This window comes from Netta rufina (assembly GCF_964035555.1).
Source record: "Netta rufina genome assembly, chromosome: 5".
In the NCBI taxonomy this organism is placed as follows: domain Eukaryota; kingdom Metazoa; phylum Chordata; class Aves; order Anseriformes; family Anatidae; genus Netta; species Netta rufina.
The window spans coordinates 17,701,222-17,723,060 of record NC_140128.1 but is presented as its reverse complement, the minus strand read 5'-3'; the positions used below and the strand labels follow the sequence as shown (position 1 = coordinate 17,723,060).

The 21,839-nt window shown below is 45.3% G+C and overlaps 1 protein-coding gene across 2 annotated transcripts in view; it reads left to right on the top strand.

Moving 5' to 3' along the window:
* Window positions 1-2,596: 2,596 nt before the first annotated feature.
* The window catches only part of ANO1 (anoctamin 1), a 77,746-nt gene continuing 58,503 nt past the window's right edge, over window positions 2,597-21,839 (top strand). The window contains exon 1 of one of the 2 annotated variants that reach the window (XM_084288410.1): window positions 2,597-2,690. Coding sequence is in view for 1 of the 2 variants with exons in the window: in XM_084288409.1 (XP_084144535.1) it covers window positions 3,045-3,102 (58 nt within the window). In the remaining variant the exon portion in view is untranslated. Of the gene's footprint in view, window positions 2,691-2,977; window positions 3,103-21,839 lie in introns of those variants that run through there. The other variant, XM_084288409.1, reaches the window with a different exon arrangement.

Sequence of the window (21,839 nt, the reverse complement as noted above, 5' to 3'; positions counted from 1 at the left end):
AGGTGAGAACTGAATTATTATTGTTATGAAGGTACACAGTACATTCTGCAGGAGCAAACTATAAATATTTCCAGCAAATGCGCTTACTATAGGTGTGGGTGCCAAGTAGCACTGTCTCCTTCCTAATTGTTAAGAAAGAATTTTTGTTTTATTGCATAGACAAGTAGATCCTCTGTCTCTTTGCCATCCTTCTCACAAGTATGTGTTGAGATGGCACAATGGGTTTATCACACACTAAGGAAGAAAACTGTAGCTGGAGCCTCTGTCTCCTATCAGCCCAGCAGCCTATTTTAGCTCATGGGGCTCTTGAGAAGACAAATCGTGTTTCCTCTGCTCTCGCACATGGTCTGAGTGGTCCCACTGCTCGATTGTCACCTCCAGTGAAGGAGTGGTCCAACTGATGTCAGTCCAATGCCGACATCCCTGCACTGCACAGGGAGGAGCCCAGGGATTCGTGGCAGGTCCATGACATGGTGTGTGGACATCTGGAGGAATGAACATTGGGCAGCCTCCATCCAAGGAGGCTTCCCCTTTCTCCTTACAGGGTGTCCAGCCATAGGCTTCTCCAAAGCATTCAAAGGACCTGCTTGAGCTTCTCCATTGGGGTTGGAAGGAAAATTCTCCTGCCTGGTATTACGGCTGGCTGTGGTGTAGCCTCTGCAACACATGGAGGTTGTCCATTTCCATGCAAATCTGTGCCAGACCAGCCCAGGACCTTCTAAACTAAGGGCAGGCAATCACTGTGTTTTGATTTTCAGGATGCTTTTTAGACAGTAAATGATCATTAACACATAAACACCTGGAGTGAGGCAGTAGTGTTAGGTCTACTGCTTTTTTTTTTTTTTTTTCTCCATGCATGTGGCTGAAGTATAAATTTAATTTCTGAAATGCTCCCTAAACCCTGTTACTAAATGAGGTCATTGATCAGCTGGCCTGCCTTTGGCTGGGCTTGCCGTGGAGAGTGGTGGGAAGAAAAGGCCACTTTCTGATGAGGACGCGGGCTCCGTGACCAAAGCCTGCTGTGCTGGCCCTGAGGTGTGTGTGTCCAGGCTGGGTTCCTAGCCCAGCTGTAGCCAGTGGCTGCTGACAGAGCCTGGGATCATTGGGAGATAGGATGGTGGAATCCAGCATTGTTTCCAGCTTTCTTTGTGTTTCACGTTCATAAGACAAATATATATGTTGGGCTTGTGCCCACATTTGGTTCTGCTGCAAATCTCCGTCCAAAATAAATTAATTGTAAGCAAAGGAAAAAGAGCACTCTCTCAAATGCCTTTGATCTCCAGTTAAGCAAGCCAGTAAGCGAGGCTTCATACAACACGATTCACTCATCTGCTCTTCTGCTAATAATAAAATGAGTAAAGCGCATTTTAAAAATAGTCTAAATCCATACTTTCTCAAAAAAGCACAAAAGTTAAGAAGGAGTAAAAAGATGTGAAATCTAGACTAAAAGCATCCTGGCTTGGCTTCAGAGCCTCTGGGGATTATAGCCCATGAAGAAGAAATCTATATGTGTAAATTCCCTTGTTTATGTGTTTATCTCAGCATGTTTTCTACCTGTCATGTCAAATCTCCAACATTCCCAGGAAAGATTATTTCACAACTTGAAAAATGCAGTCCCATGGAGATACTGGAGCTGCAACTTGCTACGTTTTGGGTAACAAAGGAGAGTAGAGAGTGGATCGAGGACCGCAGCCTGAGCAGGAGCTGTGTCCGGTCCCGGTTGTGCCTTGCGCAGCCCCCCAGGGGCTCCTTTCTCAGGAAGGCAAGAAGAGATTGCTCGGCTCCACAGGCCAGCACAGCTCTCTTGTAGCCTGGGTCAGAGAACCACCAGCAAGATGTGGCTCAGCCGTGTCCCTTCTGGGGCTGCCCCAGGGAGCAGGAGCACAGCGCTGATAGATGCCAAGGGGTTTGTGCCCTGGGAGATGAAGAAGTCTGGGATCTGGGATTTTTCCTGGTCTTGTGCAAATCCCATGGCTATCCAGCCAGAGGTGTAAAAAGTGAGTGGCAGCTATTCTACATCCTGCACTTAAAAATAAATAAGTAAATAAATAAATGAAGAGTAGGAAGATGGTATTTTGTGAGGTCTCAAGTTTGCTGGTGTGTACCGTGATATTCCCAACACCCCTTGCACGCTGGGTCTGGGGAGGGGAGGCAGCTGGATGCTGCCAGCAGGTGCTGTCCCACCGGGAAACGCGTCCCGTGCGGCTGTATGAGCACGGACAGACGAAGGTGAATGCCACCACACGTGGGGTAGTGGGAAGGGGCGCGGGAGCGAGCTGGGGAGAGACCCAGCTGTGCCTTGGGCAGGGGGAGACCTGTCAGCGCGGCAGCCCCAAATGACGGCATGTCTTTGGCAGGACACCGAGCCATACTTTCCCCCCCACACTTTTTTTTTTCCTAACAGCAAAGCGCACGAGCTTTTACCACGGTAAGAAACGGGCCGGGGTGGGTGTACCCAGCTCCGCTTCAGGCAGCGCAGGGACGAGGGACTCAGCCCCGGGACTCCCCAGCGCCGCGCCCGGGGCGCGCTGACCTTTGGCGGCCGCGCTGCCCCCGCCCGGCCGCAGCAGCAGCAGCAGGAGCAGGAGCAGCAGGAGCACGACCGGCACCGGCAGCACCGCCAGCAGCTGCCGCCGTCGCTCCGGCGCCCGGTGCCCAAGGTCAGGGCGGCAGCGGCGGCCGCTCCGCAGGTAGGCGCGGAGCCCTGCGCGGGCGGAGCGGGGAGGAAGCACAGCGGCGGTGTGAGGCGGGGTGCCGGAGGGCTGGAGGCCGGCTGGAGGGCCGGCCGGCTCCCTCCCCGCCGCTCCCACCCCGCGGAGGGCCGCGCCGCGCTCCCGCCGCCCGTATTTAAAGGCGGCCGGGGGGCGCTGCGCCCTGCGGTGCCGCTCGGCGGGGGAGCGAGCCCTGCCCGCAAAAAAGAGAGGGAGGGGGGAGGAAAGGGGGGGAAAAAAAAATAGAGGGAGGAGGAGGAAGAAGAAGAGGAGGGAGCCTGGGAAGTTGAGTTTGGTACCAAGCGGCAGCTGGGCTGCGGGGCTCGGCGGGCGATGGATAAGGATGAGATCCACCTGCGCAGGCTGCCGGCCGCCGCGCCCTGGGGACCACGTAAGTCCGCGGCGGGGACGGGGTGTAGGGAACCCGGGGGGCCGTGGGGAACGGGACGCCCCGTTGTCCATCTCTCGACAGCCTTTCGGAGGGGAGCGGGGGTTACAAATCCCGGAGTAACCTCAGCCAAGTAGCAGGGAAGTAAGACAGCTGTCTCCCCGCCCCGACCCCTGAAAGCGTAGAACAGAATAAAGTCCCCTTTACCTACATTCATGTAGCAATTAAAAGCTCATCTGGCCCCGGGATGCCAGTCTAATTATGAAAAACTGCTGGGATGCGAAGTAGATGAGATAAATCCTCGATTTGATGATTGCTCTTAATTCACACTGTGCCGCGGAAGACCGGCAAAGAAAGGTCTTAACCAACTGAAACGGGTCTGTCTCAGGTTGTCAGTAATGTTTTTACAGAACTGGCTAAATCGTGTATCTCTATCATTAACTAATGTGTGCAGCAAAATAAATTATATATATTGGAAAGGGAAAATACATTCCTTGGCTGAGAAGTTACAGAATGTTTAGAGCCAAAGAGCAGATCGTTTAAATGGTAGGGGGTGGGAATTTCCTTGGCTTCCCTCTAGAAATAAATCACAGCTCGGTGTCTGCGTGCATGCATGTGCACCCACATATGCATTTATATAAAATCTTCATGCACACGGACTGTGTATATAAAATCTTCACGTGCATTGGAACACAGATTTTTACAAGCGCTATTTACTGAACACATTTTTCTACTAGTTTAGAGACTATAAAACTAGAACTGAGATGCTAACCAGGAACATGCTGTAACACACTTGATTATCCAGCTGAATTGTATACAAATGAAGTAAATTTAGCATGGCACCATTTATAAATTCCATGCTTTACAATCAAAATTCCAAATCTAACTATTTGCAGCTAAGAATAGCATGGGGAGCCCTTTTCTTTACTCCCTCTTTTTTGGATTCCCATGAAAACCGTTATCCTAGAGTCTACTCATTAAATGGCCAAATATTTAACTGGACTTCAGCCCACTTCTAAAAGAAATGCTGTACACTCATCAAACCGTAGGGTTTCCAGAGTGCTCAGAATGAAAAGAAAACTATTTCTTTAATGTCTGACACAAAACAGCTGGGTTTTGTATCTCTGTACCGGGGACGGGGTTTCTGACTGCCACTGCCTGTCCCATGTTAACTTATTAGTTAAATTAAGGAGTTTGAACTCTTCAAAGCCGACCATAGGGTAGATTCTGAAATTGAGAGCCGGGAAAGCCCAAGGTGCTGAGGTGTTATCGCAGTACATTAAAGGAGGTATCAGCAAGAGGGCTGAAAGATAGAAATGGCACTAGAAAGCCTACCATTACTCATGGGGCAGGTGGCAATTTATCATGAGGCAATCACAGCGATAGGACAGGAGTCCTGAGAAGTTGTTGGAGTGACGTTTTATCTGCGAGAAACTTTACAGAATGGTTTGCAGTGATATTCTCTATTTAATTTACTGAATCACCTATTAGCAGCACAAACACTGTGTACCAGCTTCGTTAGTAAGTTCAAGGAGCAGTTTTGTTCTCGGAAGCGTGTATTTGTTTTTCTGGTGATAACTTATCCAAAAAAGCTTGTTTGTAAAAGCCATTTCTAAGATGAAACTCCTGTCTAATTACATAATGGATCCATGCATTGCAGCACAATCAATTAGCCCCAGCTAGTTCTTGGGCAAATTTTACATGTATTGCTGGAGAGGCATGTGGACACCCATCCTTGATGTTTTTACATGGTCTTTATACTCAGAAAGCCCTGCTGCAGACAGCTGAGGAAACCTGATGGAATGAGGAGCTGGGGAAAAGCTGGATTCAGTGAGAGGGTGACAGAAGGGAGGAAGGTGAAGGGGAATCTGTAGCCCCCTTACTCCAGATAAATACTTGGAGTTAGCTACAGCCAAAACACTGTTTTGCATTTTGCTAGCAATAATTGGCCACAGTAACCTTGGTACATTATTTTTGGCTCTATTGGTGGCATGAAAGGACAGGTGTGCTTGGATACATCCCTGCCCTATAGACCCAGACACCACTGTTGATGTCTCCCAGCTTATTTGATGCTAGTTCCTTCCTCACATCCTGGGTCAGGGAGTATGCGTGACGATGAAGGGGAAGGGGTCAAAATTGGGGTGAGCTGGGGAAAGGTACTGGCATGCTGGCTGCTGGAAGGGCCACGGACATAGCCTGTCACTTCAGGGAGGGTGCGGAGGAGCTGGGACTGGTGCTCACGACGCAGAGTGGCATCAGCAGGCACATCTTCACTCCCTGCATTTCAGCAGTTAAAAATTCCCCGAGCAAACACTTGACCCCTTTGAAAAACAATGGGATTTTTTATGTAGTCATGCTATTGTCCCAAAAAGTGAAGCATTTTCCTCTTTTTTTTCTTCATGAGACATCACCTCTGAGCAGGGACTTCCAGCACAGCTCCATAGCTTCTCCTATGCATCGCCCAGCTTCCCGTGGTAGCACTGCAGCTATTTCCATTACCAGTGAAAATGATGAAGCATATTAAGCTAATAATTAATCAGAGATGACAAGGGACTAATAACCGTATTGATTTAATTAGGACTTCTTTTCCAGCTCTGTAACTCGCAGTCACGCACATCATTAACTTAATATTTTAATTTGTAGTAATAACTTATTAATTTCTGTGGATGAGTGCAGGCGCTGGGGAGGTCACGCTTGTGTGGTTGGGATGTGCAACGTGGTGCCAAAGTAGGGTGCCAAAACAGAAGGCAGGAGAGTGACCCTGGGAAGTAACAGTGTTTATTGGCATTGAGGAGGGAAAAATGTCCCTTTTGACTTTAATTGTACCCTTTGGCTTTTGGTGATTTTGAGAAAAGGAAATGCTTAGGGATGTGCTGTGGTTGGAAAATCCGGTTTGCTTTAAATTAGCATCACTTTGGGGAGAGGGAAGAGCAGAGGGGACTGGTGGACAGGACAGATTTCAGGACTTTCCTGTGTGAAAAGCTGAGGGGTGCTTGTTCATCTCTGCCCCCTGTTTTAGTGTTAGTGGGGATGTGCAGCACCCACTGGGGTACACTTGGCATCTTTCACAGTTGGGTCCCCAGCAAGCCACCCTCTGGCCCCTGCCTGGTCCAGGAGGCAGCCCTAAATACCCGGCTGTCCCATGCCACGCAGCTTTGTGGGGAGGGCTCCAGAGAGCCTTTGCAGGGGGCTCAGCACTCTGCTCCTGGTACTGAGTCTCCTGTCCATCCGTTCACCATTCTGTCAAAGGGCTGAGCCCTGCGTGCTTAAGCTCTGTGTGCTGCAGTGGGGTGAGAAGATCTGGGCAGGCACTGAGAGGCTTCAGAGAAGAGGCTGCTCAAAGCACCCAGCCCCATCTTTCGGCATGGCACTGGGAGTCTGGAGCACTTCACTTCACGTAGTTTGGTCACTGTACAGGTGAACCATCAGCCTGGTGAGCTCCGTGAACAGAAGCCACCACTTCTTTTCTTATTTTTTGGGATCGCTGTCAGGGATTCTGATAAAGTACCTCTGCATACGCCATAGTGTTTTAGTACATGAGCCCAGTTAGGTGTGAAATAGTTCTGCTTGCTTTCAGAGGTCACAGAGCAATTCCTCTGGAGGGTGCTGGTAAGGGATTATTTGCCTTCCCAACCTCACCCACATTTGCTGCGAGGCTTCACATTACAGCAGGGCTCACAGCTCCCTCGCAGGTAGAGTTGACCCCCAGGAGTGGCAGCACAAGTGAGCAGCTTTGGGGACCGGGCAGCCTGCGTGCCGTGGTGGGACCCCTCACACCGCTAGGCTCAGCGGTGCAAAGTAACCCCGTGCCAGCTGCTGGATCGAAGTCACGGAGCGGGGTGATGTCAGTGGTGGTGTGCAGCTTTTTTACAGTACTTTGAAGAGCAAAAAGGCAGCGGTGCCTCGGTTGTCACCATGAGGTAATTTATGGCCCACGCAGGCCTGTTAGAGACCACTGACCTGCCCCGCAGGCGCAGGAAGCAAATCTGCCCGCGCTGAGCTGCATTAGTCACAGCCCCCAGCCTGCGTGCTGCCAAGGGAAGCAGATTTGTATTTATTTGGCTTAGCCTTTGGTTTCCTATCCCTCGCCCCTCTATTTCTGAGAGCAGTGCCGCATCCCGGTGGGAGGCAAGCCCATCCCCGTGCCCCCTCACCTTCCTCCAGCCGCTATCTGAGGACAGCTGAGCTGTATCTCTGACGGCATCCCTGCTCCTTGCTCACCCCATGTCCTGCTCTGCCACGCCAACTTGCTTTGCTGCCTGTGGTGGCTTGTCCTCAAAGCTGCGCTGCCCCCCCTGCTGCCCCATGTGCCGCTGTTTTCCCTCTTCTTCCAGCTCCCCCAGTTCCTCTCTCGGAGCCTTCTCCTGGCAGTCTGTTCTTCCAGACACTACAAAAACTATTTCCAGACTTGACCCGATGAAAAGATAGCAGTACCGCTAGATCCCATGCCATCTCCTTGCAGTATCTTTGCCTGCTTGTCTTATCTGCATACCTGATTTGTTCTTGGCAGCTCTGCGTCTGTGCTAGAGCCTGTTTGTGCGTTCTTTCTCCTATGAGAGGAATATTAATAATATACTTAATCACTGAATTTGTCCTCTCCCACTGCAGTCCAGAAGACACAACCTCTTTTTTGGTGAACTGGCATGCACCTATGACTTTTTATTCGTGATTGTAAGTGTTCTGAGGGAGTTTAAAAATATGAAATCTGTTATGAAAAGGTTAAGTACTTTACAGGCATTAACTGCTCTTTTTACATTTTATAAACTATTTAACTTATATCTTGGCATCAGTGGTTACAAGTTCTATGCTTCTGGTTCCTGGTCCTGCTGTCTCACCTCACCTGCTATTTGTATCCTGCTTAGGGGGAAACTTGATGAGTATACAGAGGAGAAAGAACTTTGTTTTCTAAACACATTGCAAATATTTGTTGCCTCTTGTACATCTTCATTGACGTCAGCTGATGTCCTGCTTGCAGAACAAACTTGGAATATGCAGTAGGCATCCGTGTATTGATAAGGAAGGTTCACCATGGAAAAGTGTCCAGGGAGAGAAAAACACGTTTTACAACACTCAGTTATTAAAAAAAAAAAAAAGGCTGGCAATTGAATTACGTTTCCAGTGCACATTCAGGATGCATTTTCAAAAAGTAAAGGGAGCAGTTACTGACTTCAGCAACATCCTGGAGGTGAAAGTCATGAACACTGAGTCTTCTGAGCTCACTTGAGAACTCTTCTTTTGAAACATGATGCTGTGGGAGTTCGGTGGTTGCTCTAAAGAAGAGTAACAGGAGCCAAGGTGGAAGTTCTGGGGTGAAGGAAGCATCACTCAAAATTTTAGCTTTTTACTCTTTGGTGTAAAAAAAGTGGCAGAAAGGAGTCCAGTGCAGTGTTAACAATCAAAGAAAAAAACCTGTGCTGTTATTTATGTCTGCTCATTTGTAGTATAGCATCTTGGCTGGCGATGTACCGCAAGATATGTCAATGAGTGTGCTTTGCGATTCTTCCCGGATTTTGGCAGGCAGGGATTCAAAATATGGTATGACTTTATGCTTCTGGTATGATTGCCCAGAAGAAATCTACTGCAGACTGCAAAAGATGGAAGCTTTTATGCAAATACCATTAAATTCATCTTGCTGTTTTGCCGCACTATTGTCTTGAAAAGGTTTTCTACTGATGTATGCATGCTATTTTGGCAACCCAGCAATAGGAGGATAAAGAAGGGTTGTGTGGGCGTACTGCATTTGCTGCTAGATTTTTTGGAGTCAAGCATCCAGCCCCACATTAAATCATATATTTGTTTTTGTTTAGCATTGGCATGGTCTACTTCTATGGAGAAACTGGCCCAAGGCTCAAGACCTATTCCCTTGTGTTTAATGCTGTTGATGGATGGCATGGGTATAGTAGTATGGGATGTACCAGAGGGTACCACGATGTATCCAATGGGAATTAGCAGCTGTGGAGCCACTGGAAGGACAAGATGAACCAGACCATGTCTGAGCAGCCGTACTGTGTGCGGTGGAGGCGCCCATTCCCCAGGCTCGCTAGTGGAAACTACTACATGATTGTCTGTATCCTGTGTTCTCTGGCACTGGCACTGAGCCTGGTCTAAAGAAGGAAAATGTCTTTCTGTGTGTAGTCTGAACACTGGTATGTGGTCAGCAAACCTCATCCAGATGCTTGTATCTTGCTGCATACTTTTGAATGTTCTTTTTTTTTTTGATGAATGGCAAGAACAGGTTTCTAAAAATAAATTAATGGTTTTCCCTTTTTACTTCCTGTGACTTAATATACTTTATTTATCTATATAGCCACTAGTCATCATCGTTCTTCAGCTCACAGGAGTATAAACAGAGATGAGCCTGTGACACAAATGAGGACATGGGGCTGGGTTTCCCAGGTTCCCAGCCAGGTGCAGGAGTTGCAGCTGCAGCCTGGGGATGGAATGGGCTGGCTCCAGGCTGATGCCGCGGGGCTCTCGCGGGAAGCCTGCGGCAGGGAGGTGAGACACTGCCTGAAGCAATAAAACCCGAGTGAGACTCCAGTTTATTCCCCCAGCACTGCCCCTGCTGTTGATCAGGCCAGCATCCAAACCAATGGTTACTTGTCACTTAATCAGCTTGAGCAACATACTTTACATTTAGTCTCCCAGGGCATGTATTCAATTCATCATGCTGCTGATACCGTGTCCCAAACAAATCATACATTTTCATCAAACAGATCTGAAAATCAATTAATGTTATTGGGGTTTTTGGGAAATGATCTCCTTTCTGTGGTGATTGCCTACTAAAACTGAAGGCTGCTCTGTGCTATAGTAACATAACACAGTAATTCTGTTTACTTGTGAGAAATTGCAGTATCTCACTACATATATACATGAACACTACTGTATATAAAACATGCTGAGCATCATCTTCCTTCCCAGAACGTACTTTGGTTGTGCCTCTTTTTGTTGCAAAGCAGCACATCTGTATGTTAAATATGTGTTAAATGTTAAAGACACCTTGTGAGGTGTACAGGACAACTTCAATCTGTGCTGTCTTGAAGTTGTGTGTATACACGTACTGCAGTGTGTAGGTATGGCTCGTAGGACTGACATGGTGTCCTGTGCAAGAAGTGCACTTGCTAGCAGGCAGAATAATGCAGGGTGAATGTCAAAATATTCCACTTCTGTGCTCTTTTATCAGAATTACAGGTTGTACAGAGAATGTGAATCTAGTAATCGTTCATTTTCATTTCAAATGATTAAATACATTTAGTTTAGCTCTACTCAAAGTCCATGCAGCATATTGGGATGCAACATTTGACCTTCTATGTAGTAGAAAAGAACATTTACCCTCCTTCACTCCCCTGCTCTCCCCTTCCCCTCCCTCCCATGTATCTTTTCTGATCTTGCCAATACACGTATTTTTGTGTGTTTTGTATGTCTGTATCACTTCTTATGGGTAGTTTTGCTTCCTTCCCTTCTCTTCTCAGTAACCATGCTTATCTAGCTTCACCCACTGGTGCCCTTGGAGTCGCTGTGGGACTGCTTGCTGAACATGAAAGCTTCTCTGGGGACTGTTATGTGGGATATTGCAAAAGCTTTCTGTGCATCTATCTTAACTGTTAATTAAAAGGACACAAAGCTTCAGAAAACAGCAAGCTTCCCCCTGGATCCATGTTTGCAGTTCCTCTAAGTTAAACCAAAGTGTTTCATAAGAAGACGGGGGTTCTGAGCAGCCTGGTCTATTGGAAGGTGTCCCTGGCCATGGCAGTGGGGTTGGAGCTGGATCACCTTTTGGGTCCCGTCCAGCCCAAACCATTCTGTGATTCTGTCAGTACTGAGTCCAGAGTACACTGCTGCAAGGTCACAAGTTTCTAGGGATATGGGGATCAGAGCAGGGTTGTGTTTGCCAGCTCCTTGAGTCCACAAGTGAACAGTCTGCCAGGGTTTAGCATTGACACTGGTGGGGGCATGGATTTGAAGTGTTATTTTGAAGTGTTTGAAGTGTGTATTTCTCTTTACAATTGCTGTCAATAACCCCTTTGGCAGATAGCTGAGACTGGCTAAAAGGCCAGAGAGAACAGCTTCAGGTACATTATGAGGACATACCTCAACTACAAGGACAACTACCGCAGGCTGGTGTTTCAAATTCAGTCACTTTGTAGAAATATTTCATTCCGCGTGCCCCAAGACACAAGAGTACATTTGGGCTCTCAGAATAGGAACAGATCCTGTTTCTGAACAATTGTGAGGGAGGATGTTCAGCATGTCCTCCTTTAGCTCACATGGTAGGGAAGCCAGACTGAGAGGCAAAGGCTGCACACAGACACCCTGTCCTAGCACTTTTGTACGTCCTTTAGAAGTGCAGAGTATTTCTTTACCCACTGATCTTAAAGGACTTCGTAACCTTCAGTGAGCCTTTGGGAGAGCCCATTGCCTTCTTTCTCATCACTTTCATTTGCTGTGGCAGAACTTTTGTTATATGCCAGGAAAGAGTATGTTGAATTTAGGGGTTTGGCAGGTAGCAAAAAACAAGAATAGTTATTTTAGTTCACTTGAAATGGACTCATCTAAGAGAAGTAATGCTTGCCCAGGACACAGCCACATGAGTTGTGTGGGTGGGAGTGGGAGAAATGGAGCAGCGTGGGTCTGCGTGGATCAAATGGGATCAGATTGTCCTGGGTGCTCCTGTGCTAAGAACTGGATTTTAGTCTGTTGGGCCGTGCTTGGTCACTCAGCTGTTTGTTTTGTAGGGGGCTGCTGAATGTCAGCCTAGATAAAATAATTTAATTTTTAAACATAGAGTCTAGAGCTTTTCTTCAAGAATGAATGACTAAGAGTCTAAGGTCATTAGTTGCCAGAGAAATCATGCACATTGGTGGCATTCTTACATGGCCGTAATAGCCTGTCTTTTGTGTGCCGCAGTTACAGTATTATTAATTAAATATGAGCAATTTAAGTTTATCTGGCAATATAACTGAGTAGTTGGATAATAACAAAACCCACGTACTGATTACCAATGGAAGCAGAAATAGATTTTAGTTTAGATTTTAAACATCCTGGTATCATACCAGGGGCATAGAAATCAAATCTGAGCCTTTTAAAGCTAATAGTTTCTAAATGGCAGATGAATTAATTTATTTTCTAAACTTTCTCCTTGTAGCATCTTGTTAACAAACTTCCAGTTAAAACAGCAAGACTCATTTCCAAAACAAAATCTTTGTTGTCTTTATAATAGAAATTAATGAAAGCTTTTCCTTTTCTCTTTCTCTTCAGTATGTTTTCTCAGAATAGTTCATAGGGACTATATCCTGCAATTTGCTGTGCCCTCTGGCCCTCATCCAGTGAAGCACTTAAGCATACAAATAGCCCTGGTTTTGGTGGAAAGCAGGCAACTGAAAGACCCTCCTGTGTGTCCTGATGGCATCCGTGCCCCTGGATTTTTGAGGGAAATCTGCATTGTGCTTACCACTCTGCATGGTGTTTTCTCCACCAACCAGTAGCAATATTTTATCATACAGTCCTGCCTCTTCATTCATTCATCTCTCTAAGGAATTTTAATAATTACTTAGCTGAAGAAAGACATGGGAGATCTTCAAAGGTTGAGCACAGTGAAGCACAGGGCCCCTTGCCTCTCTGGGAGCTTCTCATGAGCTCTGCTCTAGGCCTTAGGGGCTTTGCTGTTCATCTTCATTTTGGAAAGGAGGAGGGGTAGTTGTGGAGTGCAGCATCTCACTTGTTATGGCAGTAAATCTTTAAAGTAAAATCCAGTCGAAGCAGTTCTTGGGAGCTTGCAATTGATTCCAGTCCAGCAATTACTCTGTATTGACTGGCTTGAGCACGCACTCTGTCAGCAGCAAGAGTTTTGTACAGACTCACTTGCGGGAAGCTTTCACATTTTGCAGGTGGAAAATAAATTCAGGGACTATTTCAACCTTTGTGTGAACAACCAATTTATTTTTTTATTTTTTAAAGAAAAGTCATTTAAGTCTCAGGCACTGTGTGAAGGGTGTGCAGAGGCTGTCGTTTAGTAATTGAAGGAGGAAAATAATGATTTCTCATAGCTAGATAATTGCAGAGGAGGGGCCCTTCTCTTGAGTTTGGTATTGCCGTTGGACTAACGTGGGGAGCTAACTTCAGCTTTTAACAGGTTTGATACCGTTGCTCTTCTTACTGCTTTGCACCACATCCTTTTCCCAGCTGCTTTCCTTTTTATTCTTTTTATTTTTAAGATTCCAAAGGGGGAGAAAAGAGGTCACAGAAATGGAGACTGAACTGGGGAAGGAAAGTGTTTCAGATGTCCACAGGCAGGAAATTTGAACTCCTCTGGAACCTGAATGAGTTCTGGAGCAGTCTCGTTATTTTTATATATTTATTTCCCTGTTTGGCTGTTCAGCCTGCTTTTCCCACGTTATCATCAAAGTGGCCCCAGAAGGGACAGTTGTGAAACAGAAACTATCTATGAGTAGAGAAACAAAAACAGAGCTTTTGTTAAGCTACAGATGCCTCGGTTTTAGCAAAAACAAACAACTTTAATTGCTGTAAGTATTTGCAAATGCTGCTGCTCTCCTCTAAAAGTGTTTTAATATGGGGAAAGTGGGGAAAGGCAAGAAGAGATGTCAGGGACTGCTCTGTCTTGTTGAAACTTGGGTTCAGCCAGTGCACTGATGGTGGTTTCTCTCTCTCCCTACTCTCTGCCCTGGCCTGAATGCAGATAGGTTTGTTGCAGTGGAACTAAAAGAAAAAATAGTTTCTTCCCCTGGTTCACATGAACTGCTTTGAACTGGAACAGATGTGGATGTACAGAACTATCTGCTTACAGCAACTGTTCCATTTATAACCACAGATTTTCTATTCAGGTCTCTTTATCATTTTAATTTATTTTGTGTTTCCACATCCTTTTCCACAATAAAATATTCTTAACTAAATGGGTTTTCAGTTCACATCCAAAGCCCTTGCAAGCACTCTTCCTTGTGTGAACTTTCTATGCCAGTGTTATTCTTCCATGACTTTTTGCTCATAATGTTGGCCTCTGGAGGCCAGGTCAAGTTTGGATTTGTGGTATTTGTAAGATGTGGTTGAGATTACTGGTTTGTTACCAGATTAGGATAGAATCTGGAGTCTGATGTAATGGTGATAAAATCTCACAAAAGGTGTTTTTTGTAATATCTAACTTTAACGTGACATTTCCATTAGGTTTCTGCTTTAGGTTTTCTATTAGATTTCTTTTTTTGAGCACAAAAGTGTGCATGCAACCCAGACCAAAATTGTTTCAGTGAGTACAGATAAGAGATTCAAGTTCAACCACAAAAGTTCAGGCAATGGCATTGTTTTCATTTGGTGTTTCTCATGATCTCCTGCTTTGGAGCAAGTTCCTTCACTGTTCAATCTGATTAAGTGTTCAATAATTAATTCCCCATCCATTCCATCAAGTAAGGAGGGGAGCCCTGCAGTTCCCATTCACTGAGACCCAGGAACGTGTCCTGAGATGGAGAAAAACTACATAGCCACGGGCAAAATCAATAGTGAGATTTGGTTAAAACTAAGCGGTAATGCTTCTCAAGTTCTGCACTCAGTGGAGCAGACCATGTGGCCTTTATTACAAAATTAGGGATTCATTTTTTTAGAGTTACTTCAGTTTCTCTGTTCTCTAATTTTCTATGGAAACAATCGGTTGTTTGCATATTGGAGACTGTACGTGTCAAGTTCTTTGTTTTAGTTTGACGGTTTCGGCCTTGATGCAGAAAACAAAAATTTCATCAAAGTCGTGGAGGCAGATAGGATTTTAATCTAAACCATATTAAAAGCTAAAACTCTCCACGAGCACAGAGGTTTTTTTCCAGCCATGAACTGAGTTCTGTGCTACCTTGGAGGATGCTGGAGGTTTTTCTTCATAATCTGAAGACACTTTTCTCTTCTGGTTGACTCCATACCAGATGTGAAGCTGAACGGCATGGTCCCATTAAGCAATGTTTTGGTGCTTGGGTACTCTGAGGAGCTGTTGAGAAAGGCAGGGTGTCCTAGGCTATGTGTCTGTTACAGCAGTGGGTAAGAAGCATGTGGCTTTTGCCTGGTTACCTTTGCAGCACTTGAGTTGCATTAACTTAAACAGAAGCTGATGTGGTGTAGACAGGTTTCTCATGCTCATCTTGCGGTTGCTCAGCCTTGCTCACACTTCACGTGGTTTCTTCCAGTCTCAACTCTCCTTCCATCTATCCTTACGTTTTATTTCTGTTTGCATACAAAAACCTACATGTAATGGGGAGCATGAAGTGGGCGGTAGGCAGACCTGCTAGAGCTGTACTGTCCCCGGCATTTGTCTGCTGGGGACTTGGGAGCTGTGCATGGATGTGGGAATTATCCTCCATCAGTAGTGAAGGGTGTCCTTCTGTGGTCCTCTGATGGCACAGGGCTGCAGGGTCTGGCGGTGGGCCTTCTTGAGAAGAAATGGAGATAAGATCATGGTGATGTTGCGTGCTACTCTTGTTTGTACGGTCAAAAGCTATGCGGTTTGGTTTGGTCCCATCTGTCCAATAGTTGTAGCTCGCTTTATTTACTTTTTTTCAATTTTCATGTAAAGTCTCTTCTAACAACAACAACAAAAAAATACAGCTCTTCAACTGCATGTATTTTATTAATCTCTTTGAATGTTTTTGTTTATACAGTGTATGGGCATCACATAGAAAACCCTTTCCATATTGCCCTCACAGCAGATCCTTCCTCCTGAAGCATCCTTGTGCCACCCTTTTGCAGCTTTAACGAGAATTAAAACTTCATGGGAATGTACCCATTCCCCAACCACATCAAAGCTGTGGTTGAAGTCCAGTTTTCAAACAACCCTCAAAGTTGGCCAGGTCTGAATTTTCGGTTTTGATTTGATATGTTATACAGAGACCCTACTTGCAACATTCCGTGAGGGATGAGGAGCAGACACAAAGCTCCCAAAAGCTATTTGCTGTCTGGACTGAGGCAAGATCTTGTTTATCCATTCCTGTAACTTGTCCACATGGGTTGTTTTATCCCCTCCTTCACCAAAGCACCATGTAATTTGTCTGGTTTTAATATTGACCAGTAGTAATTTTTTAATGTGAAGAATGTGCAGTGAAGGAAGACCAGTTTACAATTATTTGATAGATTGGTTCCATTTTTGTTTGCATCTGCTAGTTTTATTGACTCTATTTTTAAGGAAAAATAATTATGTGGAGTCTGGTTTTAGTCGAGGGCTTTTCTGTTTTATGTGAGGAACAAAAACCTGCAGCATCAAAAGAATAAAATTAGGTGGGAAAAAAGTGTTATTTTCCCTTCAACAAATAAATCAAGTGCTTCCACCATACAAGAACATACAGCAGTGTAACAAGTGTGGGCACTAAGGATAAGCAGACACATCAACAGAGGGAAATCTCTGACAAGTTTTAGGTATGTCACTTGGACATGGGATGTATCTTAGGAGACAGTCTGTCACTTTTATTCCCTAATAACTTTTGACAAGAGACAGATAATACCGCAGAGTTTATTTTAAGGTAGATTGTTTAATTTTGTGTCTGTTCTCTTTCTTTTTCTTTCCTCTGGATATTTTTCCTTTTTCATTAAAACACACATGCACACTAAACAACAAAAAAAACACCCCACCCTGGCTCTGTGAGCTCAGAGGCTGTACAATCTCTGTCTGCAGGAGAGAGAGGACATTCCTGACCTGTTCCTGAGGTTCACATAAAAGTTTTCCATTTCTTGTCCTTTCTCTTTCCTTCCTCGGCCAGGTGAGTGTGGGGGTGAATACCCCTCTGCAGAGCTGTGTGCTGCTGGGGCCAGCTGCAGCCCTCATGCTCCTGTGAGCCCCAAGCCATCCCTGAGCGGTTTTGTCTCAGCTCAGCAGGGTCCCAAACCGAGCGGTTGTTCCACAGTGGACCGGATGCTTAAAAATATAGATTATCCAAAGGGTGCTTGTGAAAAGGAGACTTAAACATTCAAACTGAGTGCGCTGAGTGCAGCCAGCATGTTGCCATCCGCCTGTGTGGGGCTACTCCAGCCCCACACATGGAAAACCCCGAGGGGTGCTGGGTGCCCTCGTCCATCGCTTCCCACGGCCTCAGGGCGCCCGGGGGGCAGTGAGTCAGAGGCAGGGCCAGGCAGCTGTGCTGCAGCAGCAGCTCACTGCCCTGCTTGGGTCGAGCACTCAGGACCAGAAGAAACCTAAGAGCCCTCTGGGGACCAACACAGGAATGTAAGGGCCATCCAGAGAGGCTGCACCTGGGAAGAAGGGTTTTGTTTCTTTGTTTTTTTTTTTTTTTTTTAAGGTTTTGAAGTAGGTAAATGTGGATGATACTACTCTGTCTCTTCTAGGTTCCCATCTTACACAGACTGATGTGTTATGCATCCATGGCACTGCAGGTAGTTAATTAATGCTCACTGAATTTGAAGGGTGCAGAAACTGACGTGTTCCTGCAGGCTGGAGGATCCCCAGATGATGAACTTGGGCCATAACGGTTGTAACTGTAGTGTTTCTGAGCCAGTATATTAATCAAGTGTCTTGGTTCCCATTGTCTGTGGCTTGAGAAGCAGGGCTCTTACCAGCCTCAGCTCACCCTGGCCACGTGGCCAGCCCCGGTGGGTTTGCCTCTCACAGCTCTGCATAGATTATACTCTGTTCTCACCATCCTGGTTGGTCTAGATGACCTTAAAGGTCCCTTCCAACACAAACCATTCCATGATCCTCTTGCAGAAGCAATTGATTGTTTCTGGCTCTGGGACGTGCAGCTTTCTCCTGTCCTCGGGCTTGGTGGCATTATTGCTTTTGACACTAACTTAAATAATATTCTTACAGTTTAAAAGAACTATCCCATCATTCCTTGCTAGCCACATGTAAAACTTAAACCCAACCAAAAAGTTGGGATAAAAGTAAACAGATGGGTGTGTAACGGGCAATTGCAGAAAGCTCATTTGTTATTTAAGGTAGTTCAAATGACCCAGGAAGGCTGCAAAGGCCTTCTAGCTTGAGCAAGTGCTCTCCATTTGAGCCTATTGATGTTTTACAGCTTCACCAACATGGGGAGACAGGTGTCTTGTCTGTTGTCTTCACTTCTACCCCTTCTTTTTGTTTCACAGCCCTCTGTAGTGTCTTCTCTAATAGCCTCCTGTAGTCCAGTTACCCCCATCCAAAAGGTGGATCATGCTACGTGAACATCTAAAACCTGCTGCTGTACTAAAGCTTTCCAAAAGCAGCGAGGAGAAGGTCATCGTTGAAACTTGCTTTACAGTGCTTTATGAGGGAAAACTTGTCGACTGTTCACTTTTATTTTTCTAGTGAAGGGAAAAAGTCAAGTAAAGACCTGTCTGCAGCAAGTGTAACTGATAGTCACCAAAGCATGTGTTACAGTTTGGAAATGTCTGTGAGAGGCTGTCACTGAGAACGGGCCTAAAAGGGGAGCCTGAAAGAAAAATTAGAAAGAGGGTGGAATGTTATTAAAGCTATAATTATAAACATAGGAGGCGCCCTGATTTTTTATTTTATTTTATTTTTTCAAACTCCCCAGTGAGCAGGGCTTGCTGCCTGTGAGTCTGCAGCAGGGGATCCAAGAATTGTTTGTTAGGGAAGAGAGGAAGATGCATGTTGTCTCACCAGATTTACACACTGAGATAATGAATTTGGACAATAAGAGTTATAAACTGTAGGATTTTGTAAACCCTCCTGTTAGTGTTTTCCATTGACTGAAGTTGAGTGAAAGCACGCAGGTAATAGAAGGAAACACCAGCTGCCCCTTCGCTGGAAAGTGTTTGACTCCTGACTCGTCCTGAAATGAGAAATCCTTCTCCTGCTCCCTGCGTCACATAGCGTGTGAACGTGTTCTGTCATCCAGGATGTGGATGCAAATGTTTTGGAAAGGGCTTTAGAAAAGTATTTCCACCTCTGTTTTCCTTGGTACCAGCTGCTGTTGCACCCTGAAAAGGAATATGAGAGCTGATTCCTTTGCCTCTTAAGGCAAGGGCATGTTAAACCAATGTTTGTGGTGGTATGTGTTCAAATTTCATATGCCACTTGTTTGGGTGGCTTCAGAAACTTCGTGCGTGCAGATTGGCAGAAAGGCTTCACCGAGGTCAAGGGATGGGCCCCAGCAGTCAGGAAGATGTCCCTGTGCCAGGAAAGGGCTTCACACAGACCTGCACTGCATGTGATTGCCACCATCTACATCCTGCCATTGGGGCTGAGAGGCTGGGACCTGTGATGTGACTCGAGTATTCCAGCGTTGGTGCCAATCCTTGCACTTGCACAAACACACCCCTTCTCCAGGAGAAAGCTGGAGGGTGCAGGTGCCTCCATGTGAAGCAGAAGCAGCAGCGGGCTCGCAACGGTCGCTCCATATAATAAAACACTTGGGCAGCACTGGTGTGCAGCAGCTGTTTCGAGAATAACATGATGGAAATGTGTGGGGACGTTTTGGTGGCAGTAAGCCCATGCGTGCTTGCAACTGAGAGTGCCCTATCTCCTCTTTGACACCCCGCCCTGTGCCCTCGTTTCAAATGTCCTTAAGGTTGGCTACATTAAAGAGCGCCGCTGGTTAATTTGCTTTACTTTTACAAGCTGCAGTTTGTGGAGCACGTATGTAACGCAGGGCACGTGAGAAGGCTGGGTCTGCTCATGTCCTGTGCTTGTCCCTCGGGCAGTTATGTGTCCACTTGGTCTCTGCTCAGCAGTGTAATTAAATCCTTTCTTGCAGATGGCTTTTGTGCTCACTTATTTAACTCAGTTGTTGTCTTAGAAAAACTTACGATATCTTTTTAGTTAAGTCAAATGTGACGTTCTGGTGAAGGGTGTTAAAGAATAATTTAGTTGCTAGATGGGAGTATAATAACTTACATTTACAGGATATGTTTAGAGTAGCTCGCATGACTCCGAATTTCTGTCCTTTTGTGTTGTGTTCCTCACCTTTGCTGTTACTGGAACATGGATGCTTTGGGAACGCTTTTTCAGCTTGGTCCTACAAGTTAGTTGTTAAAGAACCACACCTCTCCAGTCTGAGAGGTCTTCATGTAGCTTCAGCAAGGCAAATGGTCTGCTGAAACATGCCCAGGTTTGTGTTTTCCTTCATGAGGCTAGGTGTGCTTTGTCCTTAATTTTACTTACTTTCAGCTTTTGTATAAGGAAGGCCTTGTGGTCAAGTGGACAGAGCAGGAACCAGCAGTCTCATCTGGGTTGCACCCATGACACAAATTGCACTGAACCAACATGCATCTCAGCCAATCCACGCTGCAAACTGAATGGTTAAGGATGACTTCTGCAGAGTTTTGCATTTGGACTGAGCTTACTTGAAGTGCAAGTGGTTTTAAAGCTGTTTGAACAGGGGGAGTCCTAACTGAAGAGGGCTTTTTTTTATTTAATCTGTGTTTGTGTTCTGCTCCACCATGTATTTATTTTAAAATCTGGTTGTGCATCAACACATTCTCAATCTGAAATGTAGATCTCAGACTGAGATGTTTTAAATGTTTGAACTGAATCCAGTTTTAAAGTACCACAGTTATCTAAGAAGTACATCGAAATTTCCTTCAGTATTCATTTCTCATTATTATCTTTTCTGGAGTGCTGACTGTTTTTCAGTATAATTAGCCTATGTGTCACTGTAAGTTCTCTTTCTTATCTTGTATCAGATGTGCTGTCATGTTTACAGAGAAGAATATCATCCAGTATCTACGAAGCTAAGTTTTACTATGTCAAAAATGAACTTTTGCCCTGCTTCCATGATTTTAGATGTTGAATCTATGTACTATCAAGTCACACAAAGTACTGGTGCAATTTTATTTGAACATGTGCACATGTGGTTTGCGCTTCTATCAAATTCAGCAAAGCACCCAACGAAGAGCTAACAGTAGCTCTACTCTTTTATGTCAAAATTAGGCTGACTGTAGCAGGACAGTTAGTAAAAGATCTGCACTAAAGCCTGCTGATATCGTACTGCCCAGAAAAAAATTAAAAAAAAAAATCTCTTTGAAAGACCTGATGTGAGTATATTTAACAATTCTACATTTTGTGTTATGTGACTGTGGAGTTTTGGATCTGGTACTAGCAGCTTTACACTTTATATTGTTAAATTGCAGACTTCTTGTTGCTTATATTTCTCCCATGGGTTGGGCTGGGAACCAGACAACTGCAAACTATTCCATCTGGATAGGAATAATTAGCAGATTAACTAGCAGTTCCTCAGAAAAAGGTTTAGGAGTCACAAACCAAATATAAATCCGCATTTATTTTTTTTATTTTTATGGGGGAGGAGATTGAATGATGTAGGCAAGAGATGATATAATTCTTCTGAGGGATGAAAAAGCATCAGCTGGAGTAATGTACACAGTTTGGGGCATCTTTTTGTGAAAAAAGTGTGGATCATACAGCCTAAAGCTGAGAGAAGAGCAGCAAAAAATAAAAAACAAACAAACAAACAACAACAACAAACAACAACAAGAAAATACATCTCAAAAGACAATAGTGCAAGAGCAGCATTTGTCACTGGTTGCACAAACTTCCGTTTGGTTTTCTAGGTAGAATTGTTGTATGTAGGGGAATATTCATTATTCTTGTCCTATTCTGAGGTGCTGTATGTTAATGCTGACATTTGTTTGGAACTTGTAGGGAAAAGTCCATGTTACAGGAGGGGAAAGGAAGCAGCGGGAAACCCTGTGTGCACACATGACGGCCTGCATGCCAGCTACTTCAGGAACTCCTAGGTCATCATGTCCAAATCTTTGCTATTTCGGGCAACCACATCACAGAA